Source organism: Phyllobates terribilis, unplaced genomic scaffold, assembly GCF_046119375.1.
Source record: "Phyllobates terribilis strain yellow unplaced genomic scaffold, ASM4611937v1 Scaffold_3__8_contigs__length_932513732, whole genome shotgun sequence".
Classification (NCBI taxonomy): domain Eukaryota; kingdom Metazoa; phylum Chordata; class Amphibia; order Anura; family Dendrobatidae; genus Phyllobates; species Phyllobates terribilis.
Window position 1 is genome coordinate 464,686,053 of NW_027362763.1, and position 17,760 is coordinate 464,703,812.

Below are 17,760 nucleotides of genomic sequence, written 5' to 3' on the forward strand. Positions count from 1 at the left end.
ATGCCAAGGTCAGTTAAATAGATTATTTAATAAATCCTTTTGATGGTCACAATCATTATTTAGGTGTTTTGCACATGTTTAGCTGATAATGGGTTGACTTTACACATTTGTGTATGTTGTCTGGCTCAGATGGCTATCCAGCTATTTTGGCTAGGCAGACCATAGGCATTCCATATGAAAGACTTACACAACGGATTAAAACTGCAGATGTCAATGTATAACAGCATATTCACTGACCCAAGGAAAATGGTGAAACATGAAAGACATAAGCTATGTGATTAGCAGACTATATTGGCCCAGTAGATGTGATAATGGTAATAGGTAGTAAATACTAGTACTGCGATAAATATTCATTAGTCAGGTTGACCTTCTGGTTTGAAGATATGTAATAAAAAAATAAGAAAAAAGCACTTCTCCCTGGGGCGTCCGAGCATGCCAGTCTCGCATGTCAGTCTCATTCAGCGCTTGGATCTATACTCTCATTTACTACATGGCAATTCATCTGATGAAGGTCGAAATTAAACATTATTTTTCTGGATTGCACCATTAAAGATGGTTTTCCTCAACACCACAAGGAGTGCTGAATCTTTTTCTCTTGTTTAATACGGATTGGTTCACCTTCTGTGCACCCACAGATACGGAGTGATGTGCATCCCTTACAGCATAATAAATAAGCAACAGAAAGTAAAAAAAAAGCTAGAAATTGTAACCTTGATGCAAGTCTTTAACCAATATTTTAATCTAGTTTGCACCATTTCATACCCTAGATTTGTTCACAGATGCCTATAAGTATATTATGGACGATGGAGAAAAAGCAAACAATATAATACTAGACAATGGTTTCATTACAGACAATTGGAAATTTTTCTTTCTAATGAATGTAAACCATTATAGTAACAGTGGTATGTGATTTAAAGAGACTTTTACAATAAACTTACAGCAGTGAGAAGGTTGGTTATTTACCTTATGTCAAAATAAAGAGAAGCTACTAAAGCATTTGTAGATTGAGATATACAGAAAATATCATGGAGAGACATGTAAATGTGCAAACAAAACAATGCGGATACACAAAAAGTAGCCATTATCACAGTCACTCTTTTTATAAAACAATGCAAATTCATTGTTCCCATGAGCAACTACATCACAGTTTACAGGTTTAAATTGTTTTGTTTTTTTATGATAAAACGATAGTACAGAAATGGAGCTCATGCTAACCTTTTAAAGGGAATCTGTCAGCAGGTTTTTGCTATTGAATGTGAAGATAGCAGGAGATAGAGGCTGAAAGACAGATTTCAGCTGTGTGTCATTTATAAAGTTGTGTGCTGTTTACTTATAATGGAGGTTTTATCACTAGGACATTATCACTGCCAGGTCTAATGCAACTGCTAGTCCAACCACGCCCCCTCCTGTGATAAGCAGCTCACAGTCAATAGACTATGTATATATAGAGCCTGGTGTGGGCGGCCTTTGTTTTCTCAGCTCTGCATCATGTTACATCTAAGAACTCTGATTGTGTCACAACTGCTGCACCCATTGAACTGAGTGATACATTGTTGGATTCAGGGTCTCTTTCCCTACATTAGCTGCTCCCAGATGAGGTAGCAAAAACCTGGTGACACATTCCCTTTAAGGGTTTGTCCGAGATAAAAAAAAAAAAGACCTTTTTTCTAAACTCTGGAAAAAGCTCCATTCTGATCCATGGACATTGTTTGGTATTGCAGCTCATCCACATTACAATGAAATGGACGGATCTACAATACCAGACAAAGCCAAAACAGTAAGAGCCACACTGTTCCTGGAAAAAAAAAGGTATATTCTTATTTCTAATCCTGGACAACTCTCTTAATGTTTATATGTTTTATAGAATTTAATTTGGCAATAATGAAAAATGTAGAGCAAATGTAGCAGTGAATTATTATGGATATCTAGAAATGCATATCCCACAAGGTTGACTAATTCTGATGTCAGTAACTGCAGGGCAATCAATTATCATTGCGAGACTCTATATAATCTATGAAGGTCCTAAGTGTGCATTAGGTGCCAGTCTGAGGCATTAGGGAATCAGGCACTTGGGATGATTAGATGTGCCAGACGTCTGTCCTCCATAGGGGTCTATGATCTCCTAGAGGAGAACGACTTTTATTGGCCATTTGGTCTCTAACAACTAATACACACCAGTACATAAACTTAATCTGATCTAGATGGTTTGGAGCAAAACAATGATCAATATTGCCATTATACTTGAAAAAATAATTATAACTTCTATGGCAGCATAACAAATATACAGATTTGCAAAGAAAAACTATATCATTTAAAAAATGATAATTGCAAATATCATCGAAATAGTAGGTCATTGACATGTTTCACATAACTGATTAGATTCTTACCATAAACATCATATAAAAGTAGTCCATTAAGCTTTCACTGCGTTAAAGCATGTTACTGCTGGCGTCCAGTATTATTCTAGGTTATCATTCACAAATGAGGACATTTGCTCATGCGCTATTAAACCTAGAAGAATTGTAAACTAGTACTCCGCCAGCACCGCACTGCTGGAAGGTAACTGAACCTCTCATAAAGCTTTAACACGACAAGTGCACTTTCCAGTACTGACTTCTGTATTACAAAATCAAGTCAATGATTTGTTTTCCCTCTTTCAATATAATGCTAAACACTGGCCACACCAGGAAACCATTGGGGATATCATTTGAGAATATTTGTTACCACAAACTAGAAATTGGAGGCACATACTGTCCCTGGCTTTCTGAATGTGTTTGTTTTTGGCTACAGGAAGCCTCCAGCATATTCTCCTTTTTTACACAAAGCTCAAGTGGTGGCAGAGCAAAAGACTGAAAGACAAACTTCAATCTCTCAGAAGCTATAGGACAATCTGACTTCACGTTTCCTGGAAATCGGCCCTGCCAACCAAAAGCCAGTACAGTGATCTTGGAAGATCCTGCCCAAGTTTAATAGTCCTTATTTTTGCTGATCCATATCATGTTCTTCAGTCAGTGGGCTGAGGGACGATGGTTATGTGGAGGAAGTTGTCTGGATAGCTGAAATGTTCACTTAGCCATTGCAATGGGGTTTCCAACAACGGTTCTATGCCGTGGATCATCACTTGATATTTCTTTTCTCCATCTAGAAACAAAAACATTAAAACAATATGACAAACCAAAAAAAATCTAAAATTAGCTTGATATTTCATGAAAAGTAAGATGGTAGAATAGAATTAGATCACATCTCATAACATAGAAATATCATCATTTATTATGGGCAAGGAATCTACATTTTGTCTACTTTCCTTAAAGCGGTTGTCCACTACTTGTGTCAACCCCTTCTCAATTGCTATATTCCTCCATATAATATAAAAACAACCTATACTCTCCTCCAGTACTAGAGCAGTTCCTACAACGTCATCCCCTGGTCTCCCAAGGCTCATGTGACGTTTGGATGCCGGGCTCCCATGGCATAACATCAGTGGCCACTTCACTCATTTCCATCAGACGAAATGGACACCCGGAAGAATTGAGAGTGGTCACTGCTCTCGGACACCATCCGGATGTCAGTTACGTCTAAAGGAAATGAGAGTGAAGTGGCTGCTGATTGGCTACAGGACTCGCGTGGCATAATGTCACATGAGCCCTGAGAAACCAGGCGCTGATGTCGCAAAAACAGTCCCAACACTGGAGAGGAATATAGGCTGTTATTTTACATGGGGGAATATAGAAGTTGAGAAGGGGGTCGTCCGATTAGTTGACATCCCCTTTAAATGAGACCCATTATGTTTTGATGTAAAATAACTATAATTAGTGGGATCCAGCTTCAAATATAGCATCATGAACTTTTTCTTTTTATTGCCTGTCTTTAGTAACAAATAAGGTACTCAGGCATAATTCTTTCCACAAATCATGAAAAATAAAACAAAAAGATCATCTGCTAACCTTGCAAAAATTGGATAGTTACATACTAAGCGCTAGCCACAACTAATTTTAACACTAGACTGTTTGATCCTGTAATGTAAAACACAAAAAGCCAAATTTACAGTGGAGCTGAAATGCAAATTCAATACAAGTTCCGAAACTGCAGGCAGAATGGACAATACAACGAAGTCTACATAATTTTATTAAAATTTGGCTAATTTTAGGAACAATCAATTATAAAAAGTGTTTGGGAGTCACTGATGACAATGGTCTCATACATTAGATATCAGTTTTTAATTATTCATCTGACAGTCTCCACAAGTCCAACTCCAGGGGAGAAGATACATCATAAGCGCTTTGGTTAAAAGGGCTGAAAACTGAAGCTGAGTCACTCTGTCTGCCCAGACTGCATGGAATGCTTCTTCGTAGGAGACATCTCAAACACAGTATACACCAACTTCATAAATCACATTCATTATTGGGAAAAGTTACTTTTCCTGTAGCTCTGGTGCAATTAAACATTCATACTAAAAACCTTAATGGACAGATACTAACATTCAGCTCCCCAAAAATGTATAATGCACATTCCGCAGAGCAGACAGATTGGGAACAAGTTAGGAATCTGTCTCAGTGACTTAAAAGGCATTATCTTTATAAATCTGTTGTGGTTTTTAACCAGCATCGCTGCAGAAGAGCCATTTTATTTTTACCTCTCTGCTGGGACAAAAGAAAATTACTCAGAGGAAACTGTTTTACAATAACGAAACTTAGTCCTACTCCAAAGGAAAAAAATATCAGCAGTGAAAAGAATTCGCACTATAATGCATATATACTTGTTACAGTGAAATTGCCAATAGTAGCTTCAACTTTACAATTATTACTTTTTTTTGTCAAAAATGGAATTGAATTAAATGTATTTTTATTATATCATTTTAAAATAAATCGAAAACAAAATATCCCTTTAAGTCTTTAAATGTGTGAGTATAAGGCTACGTTCACATCAAATTTGTGATGTAGATTTGGTATGTAATCCACACACATTATCTGTGTCTACAAAGTTATATCCGTGCAGCAGAGGTCAAAAGACTTATAGTTTAAAAAGAAAAAGAGGCATGGCATAAAGTAACGAACGTACAATAAAAAACAAGCATAGGTTCTGACACTTCTGACATTTAACAAGCTTGATCATTCTGCTCTCGACATTTGTCGCAGAGAAAGAGTTGAAACCCCCCCTCAATATGTATAATGTATGTGGGTTCTGTTGATGGGGAGAGGGGGAGATGGGGAGAGGGAGAGCAAGCGCAAGAGATTTCCATGATTTTCAATGGGGTTCAGGTTCTGGCGGAATTTCGGGAACTGATCTGGTACCCGTTACGAACTTTCTCAAAAGTTCAGGTCAGGTACCAGAATCCGAACTTTCACCATTCCACCCATCCCTACACCTAACCAACTCAAACTAATTAAAAAGGATTATGGTAGGTGATTAGCTTACAATGGCTATTTAGCACACAAAGCATTGTTGACATTGGATAGAGTTGTCTCCACTATGTATGGATTGGTTTCCTCTGACTGTAAAGGTGTTCTCTTTTTCCCACCAAATAAAATGGCAGATGACCCACATTACATTCATGTCAGCTTAGACAAATGTAATTATTTGGAGGTGCAAAGCCAATTGGCTGCTGTATTCCTTCTGGAACTCTTATTGCATAGGTAACAAATAAAAACTTTCCAAAAGAAAAACTGCATGTCAGATTAATTTCTTCACTAGACCAAAGCTGTCTATAGGCAGCGTAAGGCTGTGTGCCCACGTAGCATTTTTCAAGCGTATATGCTGCGGAATTTCCGCAGCGTAAACGCTTGAAAAACGCATGTATATCCGCACCCCATGGTCCCCAATGGCATTCCGCAATGTCAATGCCCATGCTGCGGATTTTTCCACAGCGTTTATGCCGCGTTCAAAAATCCGCAGCATGTCATTTAATTTTGCGTTTCCGCAAGCAGAATTGCCTTTGTCCAATGCATAAAAAACGCAAGGCAATTCCGCATGTGGAAAACGCGTGATAAACGCGCGAAAAATGCGCGATAAACGTGTGCGGAATTCCGCATGCGTTTTTCCCGGAGAGGACTTGCAGAAATGAAGCAGAAATTTTCTGCTTCATAAATGCAACGTGGGCACATAGCCTAAAAGTGTGTTTTAGCCCATAAGGCTAAGTGCCCACGATGCAGAAATGCTGCATATTTTTTACGCTTCTCCCTGGCAGGAAAAACGTATGCGGATTTTACATGCGTTTTTCCCGCCAGGTAGAAGCGTTTGTCAAGCGTTTTTGCATGTATTTCTGCCTGCGGGTTATCAAGCGGTTTTCCAAGCGATTTTAGCATCACTAAAAGTATGTGACAACTTGGTCACACTATATAAATCTATGCAACCGGCATGGATTTATATAGTGTGACCAAGTAATAGTTAAAAAAAAAAAAAAAAAAAAGAATAAGAATGGTAAAAAATAAAAAATAAAGATTATACTTACATTCCGATGGCCCTCGGTCTCCTTCTCCGCTCCGTTCGGCCTCCCCGGTGTCGTGAAGGACCTGACATGACGTCATTGGGTCATGTGACAGGTCACGCGACCGCCGACGTCAGCGGTCGCGTGACAAGTCACATGACTCAATGACGTCATGTCAGGTCCTTCACACCACCGTGAGCCGCCCAACACATCGCACGCATCGCTGAGGTGGTCGGGGGCCATCGGAAGGCAAGTATAATCTTTATTTTTTATTTTAAATTCTTTTTTTTTTAACAGGTACTATGGTACCTGGGCCTGGAGGAGAGTCTCCTCTTCTCTAAACCCGGGTACTATCCGCACATAGAAACGCATATTATCCGTGTGTGCAAATGTGCTGACACGGATATTGAGCGTTTCAATGCAAGTCAATGGCAGCAATTACGCTGCGTGTCCGCAAAATTAATGGACATGCTGCGTATTTTTCCGCAATGATAATCCGCAGCGGAAATTTCCGCAGCATGTGCACAGCACATGCGGATTATCATTGGGGACCGTGGGGCACGTATTACCAAGCGTTTTTTTAAGAGTTTTCGCTGCGGAAATTCCACGGTAAAAACACTTGAAAAACGCATAGTGGGCACACAGCCTAAGAGAAAGTTCCTGCGGGTCACTGTCATCTTTCCCAGCATCTTGTTATAGATTTCCGATTGTCCTGCACCATATTGCTTGGGTCATAGTGACATGTGGTCAATATTAATACTGAAGACACGGTAATTACCAAAAAACGGCAAAGACCCCAGTGATTTAAAATGTTTAAAAAGGTGGAAAACCCCTTTAATGGGTTAAACTAATAGAGTGTTTTTATATTCACATAACCAACAACCAAGCAAATATTAAACCAAATACACTATTGTTTTGAGTCATTATTATCATAAGGCATAACATTCAGTTTGCTGCATGGGAGGTGTGGAAATTAAATTTCAGAATTGGTTCTGGTAATTAAATAGAATTGATGAAGCCGTATTGAGGGGGTGTATGGAAAGAAAAAAGTAAAGAAACAAAATAGCCAAGTTAAATTCGGAATGAAAGTTAGTACCGTAATTACTTGGCTCAGAGTTATGAACATATGCAGTCTGAACGCAAGGAGTTGTAGTATCCTTAATATAACTTCTGAAAAGATTTGACACTACTGGTTACTAATAAACTTATATAAAACTAGTTCTGAAAGATTAATGTGGCCGCTTGCCAAGAGAAAGTAGGAAAAGTATAATCTCACCATATCATTACACTTGACCAAAAAAACCGAATCTGCTCTGTGCGCTGATAGTAATTGTCAGAGGGTTAAACTTGGTCAGTAGGTATACATCAAACTGTGGTTTTAACAGAGTAATTAGTCAGAAAAGCAAATAACTTGTGCAAATGAGAGGACAACAGGTCACAACTGTCCTATTGCATTAATCAAAATGACAAAAGTCTGACTCCCACAAATATAAAGGACTATATTTTGGGAAGTAAATACCCTTAAAGTGAGTCTGTCACCCCTAAACTCAGTTTAAAGGGAATCTGTCATCAGGTTTTGACCCAAATGGGACTAGTCTGGTGAAACACATGCCCCATCAACTAGTTAAAAGGTTAATTTGCATGTTAAAAGCAAACTGTAAAAATACTTTTTTTTAAACATCTGTTTATGTGTCATCCAGGATAAAGGGCTTGTTAGGCAAGGTACTTAGAAAGGAATATGGAATTATGGTGGGATGGAGGGCATCAGAGACCAGTCAGTTTCACTTTAATGTAGAGACAGAGACCATGATTCCAGCGTTGTCTCACTTCCTGGGCTGCTTAGTGTAGTTCTTGATAAAATCACTGTTTTATCAGCAGGAGATTATCACTAGAGGACTAGAAAACCTGCTGCCATGTAGTCTTCCATGTTCATGAGCTCTGTATAACCCCACCTCCACCACGGATTGGCAGCTTTCTGCCTATGCACAGAAAGCTGCCAATCAGTGGTGTGGGTGGGTTATACAGTGCTCATATTTAGCAGTCAGTGAACTGGTAGATCTGAAGCAGATAAAAACGATTAAAAAAAAAAATACAACAAACAACCCAATAAGTGATATATCGCTGCAATCAGGGACTCTGATCCTACATCATGCAGCTCTCAGATGGGGTAGCAAAGACCTGGTGATAGATTCCTTTTAAGCTGCTCAGATAGTCCTATAGAAGATTTAGCCCAATAAATATCATTGCTTGTGGTTTTATTTTCTCAGCTATGATAATCCATAAAAAGATCTTTGTTATGCAAATGAAGGTACTCTGTGCATCCTTGGCATTTTAGTTGCATTTTATTGCATGAAATAAGTATTTGATACAATAGAAAAACAGAAGTAAATATTTGGTACAGAAACCTTTGTTTGCAATTACAGATGTCAGACATTTCTTGAAGTTCTTGCACACACTGCAGCAGGGATTTTGGCCCACTCCTCCACACAGATCTTCTCCAGATCTTTCAGGTTTCGGGGGTGTCGCTGGGCAACATTCAGTTTCAGCTCCCTCCAAAGATTTTCTATTGGGTTCAGGTCTGGAGACTGGCTAGGCTTCTCCAGGACTTTGAAATACTCCTTACAAAGCTATCCTTTAGTTTCCGTGGCTGTGTGTTTTGGGTCATTGTCATGCTGGAAGACCCAGCCACGAATCATCTTCAATGCTCTTACTCAGGGAAGGATGTTGTTTGACAAAATACATGACTCCATCCATCTTCTCTTCAATAAGGTGCATTCATCCTGTCCCCTTTGCAGAAAAGCACCCCCAAAGTATGATGTTTTCCCCACCATGCTTCACGGTTGGGACTGTGTTCTTGGGGTTGTACTCGTCCTACCTCCAAACACGGCAAGTGGAGATGATACAGAAAAATTATATTTTGATCTCATCTAACCACATGACCTTCTTCCATGCCTCCTCTGGATCATTCAGATGGTCATTGGCAAACTTCAAAAGGGCCTGGACATGTGTTGGCGTGAGCAGGGGGACCTTGCGTGCTCTGCAGGATTTTAATATACGACGGCTTAGTGTGTTACTAACGGTAAGGTTTCAGACTGTGGTCCTAGCTCTCCTCAGGTCATTGACCCGGTTCTTCTGTGTAGTTCTGGGCTGATTCCTGATCTTTCTCTGAATCATCCTTACCCCACGAGGCGAGATCCTGCATGGAGCCTTTGACCAAGGAAGATTGACAGTCATCTTGTGTTTCTTCCGTTTTCTAATATTTGTGCCAACAGTTGTTGCCTTCTCACCAACATGCTTGCCTATTGTCCTGTAGCCCATCCCAGCCTTGTGCAGGTCTACAATTTTGTCCCTGGTGTCCTTAGACAGCTCTTTGGTCTTGGCCATGGTGGAGAGTTTGGAGTGTGATTGATTGTGTGGACAGGTGTCTTTTATACAGGTAACGAGTTCAAACAGGTCCAATTAATACAGGTAATGAGTGCAGAGTAGGAGGGCTTCTTAAAGAAAAACTAACAGGTGTGTGAGAGCCAGAATTATTGCTGGTTTGCAGGTGATCAAATACTTATTTCATACAATATGCAGCGCTAACGTCATGTTGACAGTGCTGCAGTAAATCAGTGAGCTCAATGGCGCTGAGCAGTTTGTGCAGTCAACTAGCAAAAAGTCGCTGAGCTCAGTTATTGACTGGAGTGCTGTTGATGTGACACCAGACCTGTTGACAATGACAAACCCCAGGGAGCAGTGGTGAAGAATCAGCGCTGGAACTTGGGAGGGTGAGTAAAGCACATTTTTTTTAAAATAAATAAACAGCAGCCAGGGAATAGGGGTTTTCTGAAACTGTAAAACCATTTTAGGTCATGCGGCCATGATCAGGAGCCGCTGTGTTTTTATGCAGCATAAAACCCGCAGTGTCCAGATGTTACAGTATAGTGGATGGGATTTCTAGAAATCCCAAGTCCACTATGCGTTTCTGTGCACCTGCGGATCACCCGCGAAAACTGACATGCGGCTCATTTTTCACACCCGCACCATGTCAATTTCTCTTGTGGGTCCGCATGTGGACTTTTCCAATAGACTAATCATTAATGAGGAAAGTCTGCATGTGAAAAAAAAATCGTGGCCACTCAATTGCATAATGAGGGCGGAAGCCGTGTGGCTGTTCTGCAGCGTTGGGGTCTCAGCGGCTCCAGATCGTGGGCACATACCCTTAAGAATATGGTGACAAAATGGAAAGCTGCAAGCAGCCACCACAGAAATAGTGTTAAGTGCAGAATAGTTTTATTCTATGATTTTTTGGAATGCTATGCCAAGAAGCCATAGATAAGAGTGCAATGAAATGATTTGCATGGTTACATATTTTAATAAAGAAAGGGAATTATTATTTTTTTTTTAATTTGTAATTGAAGCGACTTAAAGCGTATTACAGCATATTCTGTTTTAAACAACTGGCTTAAGGCTAAGTGCCCACGATGCAGAAATGCATTTCTGCATCTCCCTGGCAGAAAAAACGCATGCGGATTGTACATGCGGATTGTACATGCATTTTTCCTGCCAGGGACAAGTGTAAGTGAAGCGTTTTGATCATGCAATTTCGCATGCGGGTTGTCAAGCGCTTTCCAAACGATTTTAGCATCACTTGGAAAGTGGTTGACAACTTGGTCACACTATATAAATCCATGCAACCGGCATGGATTTTATATAGTGTGACCAAGTTAGTTAAAAAAAAAAAAAAAAAAATGTTCTAAAAAAAAAAACAAAAAACAAAAAAACAACAACATGCTCACCTTCCGGTGGCCCCTGGTCTCCTTATCCGATGCGTCCGGTCTTCCCGGTGTCTCGCGGTTGTGTAAAAGGACCTTCCATGACATCATTTACTCATGTGACAGGTCACGCGATCGGCGATGTCAGCGGGCTCGTGACCCGTCACATGACTAAATGACATCATGGCAGGTCCTTTTAGACCATCGCGAGCTGCCGGGGAGCCAGTACGCATCGCTATGGAGACCGGGGGCCATCGGAATGTAAGTATAATATATAATTTTTATTTTAATTCTTTTTTTTTTTTTTTTTCCTATGGTACCGGGGTCTGGAGGAGAGTCTCCTCTTCTCCAGACCCGGGTACCATCCGCACATTGAATCGCTTAATATCCGCATGTGCACATGTAGTCATGCAGATATTATGTGATTCAATGCAAGTCAATGGCAACGAAAACGTCGCGATTATGCAAAATAATTGGCAATGCTGTGTTTTTTTCCGCAATGATAATCCGCAGCGGAAATTTCCGCAGCATGTGCACAGCACATGCGGATTATCATTGGGGTACAAAGCAGACCTTCTACCAAGCGTTTTTTAAGCGTTTCTGCAGAGGAATTGCCGCTGCGGAACCGCTTAAAAAACGCATAGTGGGCACACAGTCTAATAGTGCAAACATTTATTGTACATAATTTAGAGCTGGTATAATGTCCAGAAATATGGCTAACTCAATGACTGTTACATAGTCGAGAACTCCCATAAAGAATATTATACGTATATGGAAATCTGTAACCTATAAGGTAATGTTTAAGTTTAGAGACGGCCTTGGTGCATATGTCAAGTATGAATGTGCACAAATAAAGTTCAGATTTCAGCTTTCAGGTGGAAAAATTGTGTACAAATATAACATATAAGAAAGATAAATGATCCTTTTCTACCAGGTCACACAAATTAGATTTCCCAGAGTTTATATAAATAAAAGAAACTCTGCAGAGAGAAGACGAAAGTATATTCAATTACTTCTTTTACAATAGGTCACAAAAGACAATACCAGTTCCTGAGGTCAAAAGGAAGACACGGGGTCCATCCTTAAGGTTTCACTAATGTAATTTACTGTGGCGGATCATTTAATCACTGCCTTGTTTGTGCACACACTGTATAAAAGACAAATGTCCGGATTACATAATGTCAGGACTTGTGCATTAACCAGACGTTCCCACTGTTTGGGATTGGAGGTTGATGACACTCTTAGAGCAAAACAGTTTTACAGGAGGCTGAAGGCTACCTTTTAAGCACATTAAGGTATAAAAACTACACACAACCCAAGCAAAATGATTGGTATGTCAGCGTTTTATGTGAATAATGCTCCAAACATCCTAGAAGGTATTGTAATAATACAAAAAAAAGTATATTTTCTCATCTATAGGAAACATGTTTTACAATGGAACATAAAAAGATCTGTACGCTTACTTAATCTACAAAGATATTATACATTGGCTTGGACAAGATCAACACCCTTAAGATGATGTGAGGTGCATATCCAGCAAATTATTGTCTCTTTTTTAGTATCACTGGTGCCTAAACTTGTAATATAGTTACGTTCACACGTGTCTCCAGGGATTCAGTTTGTTAAAAAAACTAATTTCATGTATAAAAAGGATCCATTGCGTATATGATGCAAACAGAAGCAGAGACCCCATTAATAATTATGAGGTCCGTATTAGTTTGTGCCAGCTTTTAGAACGAAAAAAAGAGAAGTTCTGCATGATGTGCTTTTTTCCCTAATCCGAAAAACATAGATGCATAGGTCTTCAGCAAAAGGGTATATTAGGAATGTAGAGCGGAGAGGCTAAACACTCACCAGAGAAAATTATGGCCCAGATTCATCAAACCACTTACACAAGAATTCTGGCATAATAAATCGCTTTGAAAAAGTTGAAAAATTATTTGACTTGGAGTTTTCAAGCCACTAGCACCCAGTTCTTACAAAATGGGCAAAACTGGGGAAGGACGGGAGTGCAGCTGGGGTTGCGACACCACAGATAGTCTAATTTATAACAATCTGTGCAGTTCCTTACCCCAGAAATCCTACTAAGATCCTTGACTAGTGATGAGCAAACATGCTCGGATAACGGGTTAACCGAGCATGCTCGGGTGGTATCCGAGTATCTTCAGGGTGCTCGTATATTATGTTCGAGTCTCTGCGTCTGCATGATTTGCGGCTGTTAGACACAATTACAGCTTTTTGATTTAAATGAGTAGCGCTCTGTTTTGAGAAACGAACACACTGCATTACAGCATAAAAACCTCATACCATCTGTGAAACACAGTGGTGGTATCATCATGTTTTGTGCCTATTCACTCCCATGGGTTGTAGTGAATATTCATGGTCTTTAATAGCAGGCACACTGACTGCAGAGCGGGAGCAGGAGCCGCGCTGCGGTACAGTGAGCCGGCTATTAAAGAGACTGAATGGTCACTGCTCCCTATGCAAACAGTCTCGGCGCGGGGAGCAGTGACTATTCCAGCACAGCATCTCACAGTGTGTGAGGGCGCATGGCAGGGACGCCATGCGCGCACCTGCCATGCGCTGCTCACACAGTGAGAGTCTCGGCAGCAGAGTGGGACAGCGCTGGAGGAGAGAGGAGGCGAGTATGAGTGTTTATTTTTTTTGTGGGCAGCGTGATGGGGGCTCAAGGGGTGCCATGCACACCAGGAAGGGGGATCAAGGGGTGCCATGCACACCAGGAAGGGGGATCAAGGGGTGCCATGCACACCAGGAAGGGGGACCAAGGGGTGCCATGCACACCAGGAAGGGGGACCAAGGGGTGCCATGCACACCAGGAAGGGGGACCAAGGGGTGCCATGCACACCAGGAAGGGGGACCAAGGGGTGCCATGCACACCAGGAAGGGGGACCAAGGGGTGCCATGCACACCAGGAAGGGGGACCAAGGGGTGCCATGCACACCAGGAAGGGGGATCAAGGGGTGCCATGCACACCAGGAAGGGGGATCAAGGGGTGCCATGCACACCAGGAAGGGGGATCAAGGGATGCCATGCACACCAGGAAGGGGGATCAAGGGATGCCATGCACACCAGGAAGGGGGATCAAGGGATGCCATGCACATCAGGAAGGGGGATCAAGGGATGCCATGCACACCAGGAAGGGGGATCAAGGGGTGCCATGCATACCAGGAAGGGGGATCAAGGGGTGTCATGTATACCAGGAAGGGGGATCAAAGGGGTGCCATGCATACCAGAATGGGGGTTCAATGGGTGCCATGCATACCAGGATGGGGGATCAAGGGATGCCATGCATACCAGGATGGGGTATCAAGGGATGCCATGCTTTCCAGGATGGGGATGAGGGCCACGTATTCCAGGATGGAGGGGCCATACATACCAGGATGGAGGATATTAACAGAATTGGGGGACATTACCCCAATACCAGTGTCAGCAGCAGACCCCCTCCCCCATAACAGGGCATCATGACTACATTTTTTGCTTAAATTTTTTTTCCTATTTTCCTCCCCTAAAACCTAGGTGCGTCTTATGGTCCGGTGCATCTTATTGTCCGAAAAATATGGTATACCAGCAAATATTTAACGAAAATGGCAGGACACCTGTACATGAGCTGAATCTCAAGAGAAAGTGGGTCAGGCAAGAAGACAACTCAAAGCACAGAAGTCCTTCTACCAAAGAATGGTTAAAGAATAAAGTTAAAGTTTTGAAATGGTCAACTCAAAGTCCTGACCTTAAACTCTTAAAAATGTTGTGGAAAGACCCAAAGCAATTAGTTCATGGGAGACAACCCACCAGCATAACAGAATGTAAGCTGCTTTGTAGGAAAGAATGGGCTAAAACGCCTCCAAGCTGATGTGCAGGAGTAATCATCTATTACAGGAAACGTTTAGATGCAGTTAGTCCTGCACATGAGGGTCACATCAGCTACTGAAAGCAAAGGTTCACATACTTTTTCCACTCATGGACATGTGATAGTAAATCATTTTCCACCATAAAAAAAATGAGTCAGTCATTTTTTAATCTTTTGTTTGATTTGCATCTCTAACTACTTTTAGGACTTGAGTGAACATCCGATGTAGTTTTAGGTCGAACTTATGCAAAAATATGAAAAATCCTGAAGGATGCACATACTTTCAAGCACCACTGTATGTGTGTTTGAAAAACTTGTTTTTTTGGCTCATACAGACTTTTCTATAGAAGAAAGGATTTTGTTTTATACAGTGCTCTGGACAAAATTCATTCTTGTACAGTTTTTTTTTTAAAAAAAAAACATGAAAGCCTTATATCTTCATCTTTTATATATTAACAAGCATGTTTAAGTGCGTAAAGATCTGACGATAGCTGTAGACTCCTAATAGTATAATCCCATGACCAGGGAAATGGTCAAAAAAGGCAGCTTTTCCCAGGCTTAACCACCAGGAAATTCCAAGCTATGGGATAACTAGCTTTTCTTTTCAATGTCACAAACATCTCAAATACAATTACCAGAATGAGATGAATATTCCTGCCTATGAATTTCTAGAAAAAGGTATTCACTCTGTTAATAATAATTATAATAATATTTTTTATTTCAATAGGGCCAACATATTCCGCAGCCCTTTATATTTTAGAGGGGACACGTACAGACAATAAAGACATTACAGAATAATACATAACTGAACAAATACCAAAAGGAGTGAGGGCCCTGCTCGCAATCTTACAATGTATGAGAAAACAGGGAAGACATGAGAGGCAAAAAGCGCTTGTATTGTATGGTCCAGACATCGATATAATAAATAGAGTATTCACAAAATGCTGCATGATCCAGTCACCAGCCAGAATGTGTACATTACAGACACAGAGGGCTATTAAGTGCATGGAGGATGTGTGAATAGATGCTATGGGAATCCGGATTTTGAATAAAATTTTGTATGGCAAAACGGGGATAGTTAGAAAAGTTGAGGTGAGGTGATGAGCCAGTGTAAAGAAATGCATTTTTATGCCACGCTTAAAACTGGGTATAGGGAATGAATCGAATTGTCCTGGGTAGTGCATTTCAAAGAATTAGCGCAGCACGTGAGAAGTTTTGGAGATGGGAGAGGGAGCTCCATATTATTGAGGATGTTAATCTTAGGTCATTAGCAGAACACAGAGTACAGGTAGGGTGGTAGACAGATGAGGGAGTTGATTTAGGGGTGGTGCATTACTGTGGAGAGCTTTATGGGTAAGAGTGATAAGTTTATATTGAACTCTGTAGCGGATGGGTAACCAGTGCAATGACTGGCCCAGGGTGGAGGTATCAGTGTAGCGGTTGGAAAGGAATATGATCCTGGCTGCTGCATTCAGGACAGATTGGAGAGGAGAGAGTTTAGTAAGAGGGAGACCGACTAGTAGAGTGTCACAATATTTCAGATGAAAATAAATAAGAGCAATAGTAACAGTTTCAGTAGAATAAAAGGTAAGAAAAGGTTGAATGTTTTTGAGGTGTAAGTGACATGAGTGAGCACGTGATTGGATGTAGGGGGTGAATGAAAAATCTAAATCAAGTAATGACCCCAAGACATGTTGCTGGGGAGTAATGGCAGAACTACACATGGAAATGGCAATATAGGGCATATGTAGGTTAGTGGAGGGAGGAAACACAAGAAGTTCAGTTTTTGACAGATTCAGTTTTAGACAGAGGGAGGACATAATATTAAGAAACAGCAGAAAGACAATCACTGTTATTTTGTAGTAATGCAGGGGTGATGTCAGGAGATTATGTATATAATTGGGTGTCATCAGCATAGAGATGGCACTGAAAACCGAATCTACTGCCCAATATAGGCAGTATATAAGCAGAAGAGGAGGGGGCCTAGGACTGATCCTTATGTAATTCCAACAGTAAAGGGAAGAGGAGAGGAAGGGGAGCCAACAAAAGCTATAGTAAAGGAGCGGGCAGAGGTAGGAGTCAAACCAGGAGAGAACAGTATCTTTGAGGCCAATAGAGTGGAGCATAGTAAGGAGGAGCAGGTGATCCACAGTGTTGAATGCTGCAGAGAGATCCAGGAGAATCAGCAGGGAGTAGTGGTCATTAGATTTAACTGTTAGTAGATCATTAGAGACTTTAGTAAGGGCAGTTGTAGTAGAGTGTAAGGAGCGAGAAAAAAAAAAGATTGTAAAGGATCAAGAAGAGAACGATCTGAGAGATTGCGGAATAGACTGGAGTGGACCAAGCGGTCCAGGAGTTTACAGATGAAGGGCAGATTAGAGACAGGTCTGTAGTTAGCAGCACAGATCTGGGCGAGGGATGGTTTTTTAAGTAATGGATGCATGCTGGTATGTTTAAATGAGGAGGGAAAGATGCTAGATGTAGATGAGAGAGGTTAAATATTTTAGTTAGGCAAGTAGTGACAGCCAGGGAAAGGGACTGGAGGAGATGTGAGGGAATAGGGTCACTGGTGCAGGTAGTAGGGTGAGAAGATGCAAGAAAGCTGGTCACATCTTCCATGACCAGTTCAAAGACCAAAAATGAGCTAGATGCAGTGCGGGAGAGAGGACAATGCATGATATTAGGAGATTGGGAGAAAATTTCCTGTCTGT

At 40.9% G+C, this 17,760-nt stretch overlaps 1 protein-coding gene across 4 annotated transcripts in view; it reads right to left on the reverse strand.

Moving 5' to 3' along the window:
- Positions 1-1,545: 1,545 nt before the first annotated feature.
- The window catches only part of ATG5 (autophagy related 5), a 170,527-nt gene continuing 154,312 nt past the window's right edge, over positions 1,546-17,760 (reverse strand). For all 4 annotated transcript variants that reach the window (XM_073675782.1, XM_073675781.1, XM_073675785.1 and 1 more), the window contains exon 8: positions 1,546-3,141. In XM_073675782.1, coding sequence (XP_073531883.1) covers positions 3,005-3,141 — 137 coding nt within the window. In that variant the 3' untranslated portion in view covers positions 1,546-3,004. The remainder of the gene's footprint in view (positions 3,142-17,760) is intronic.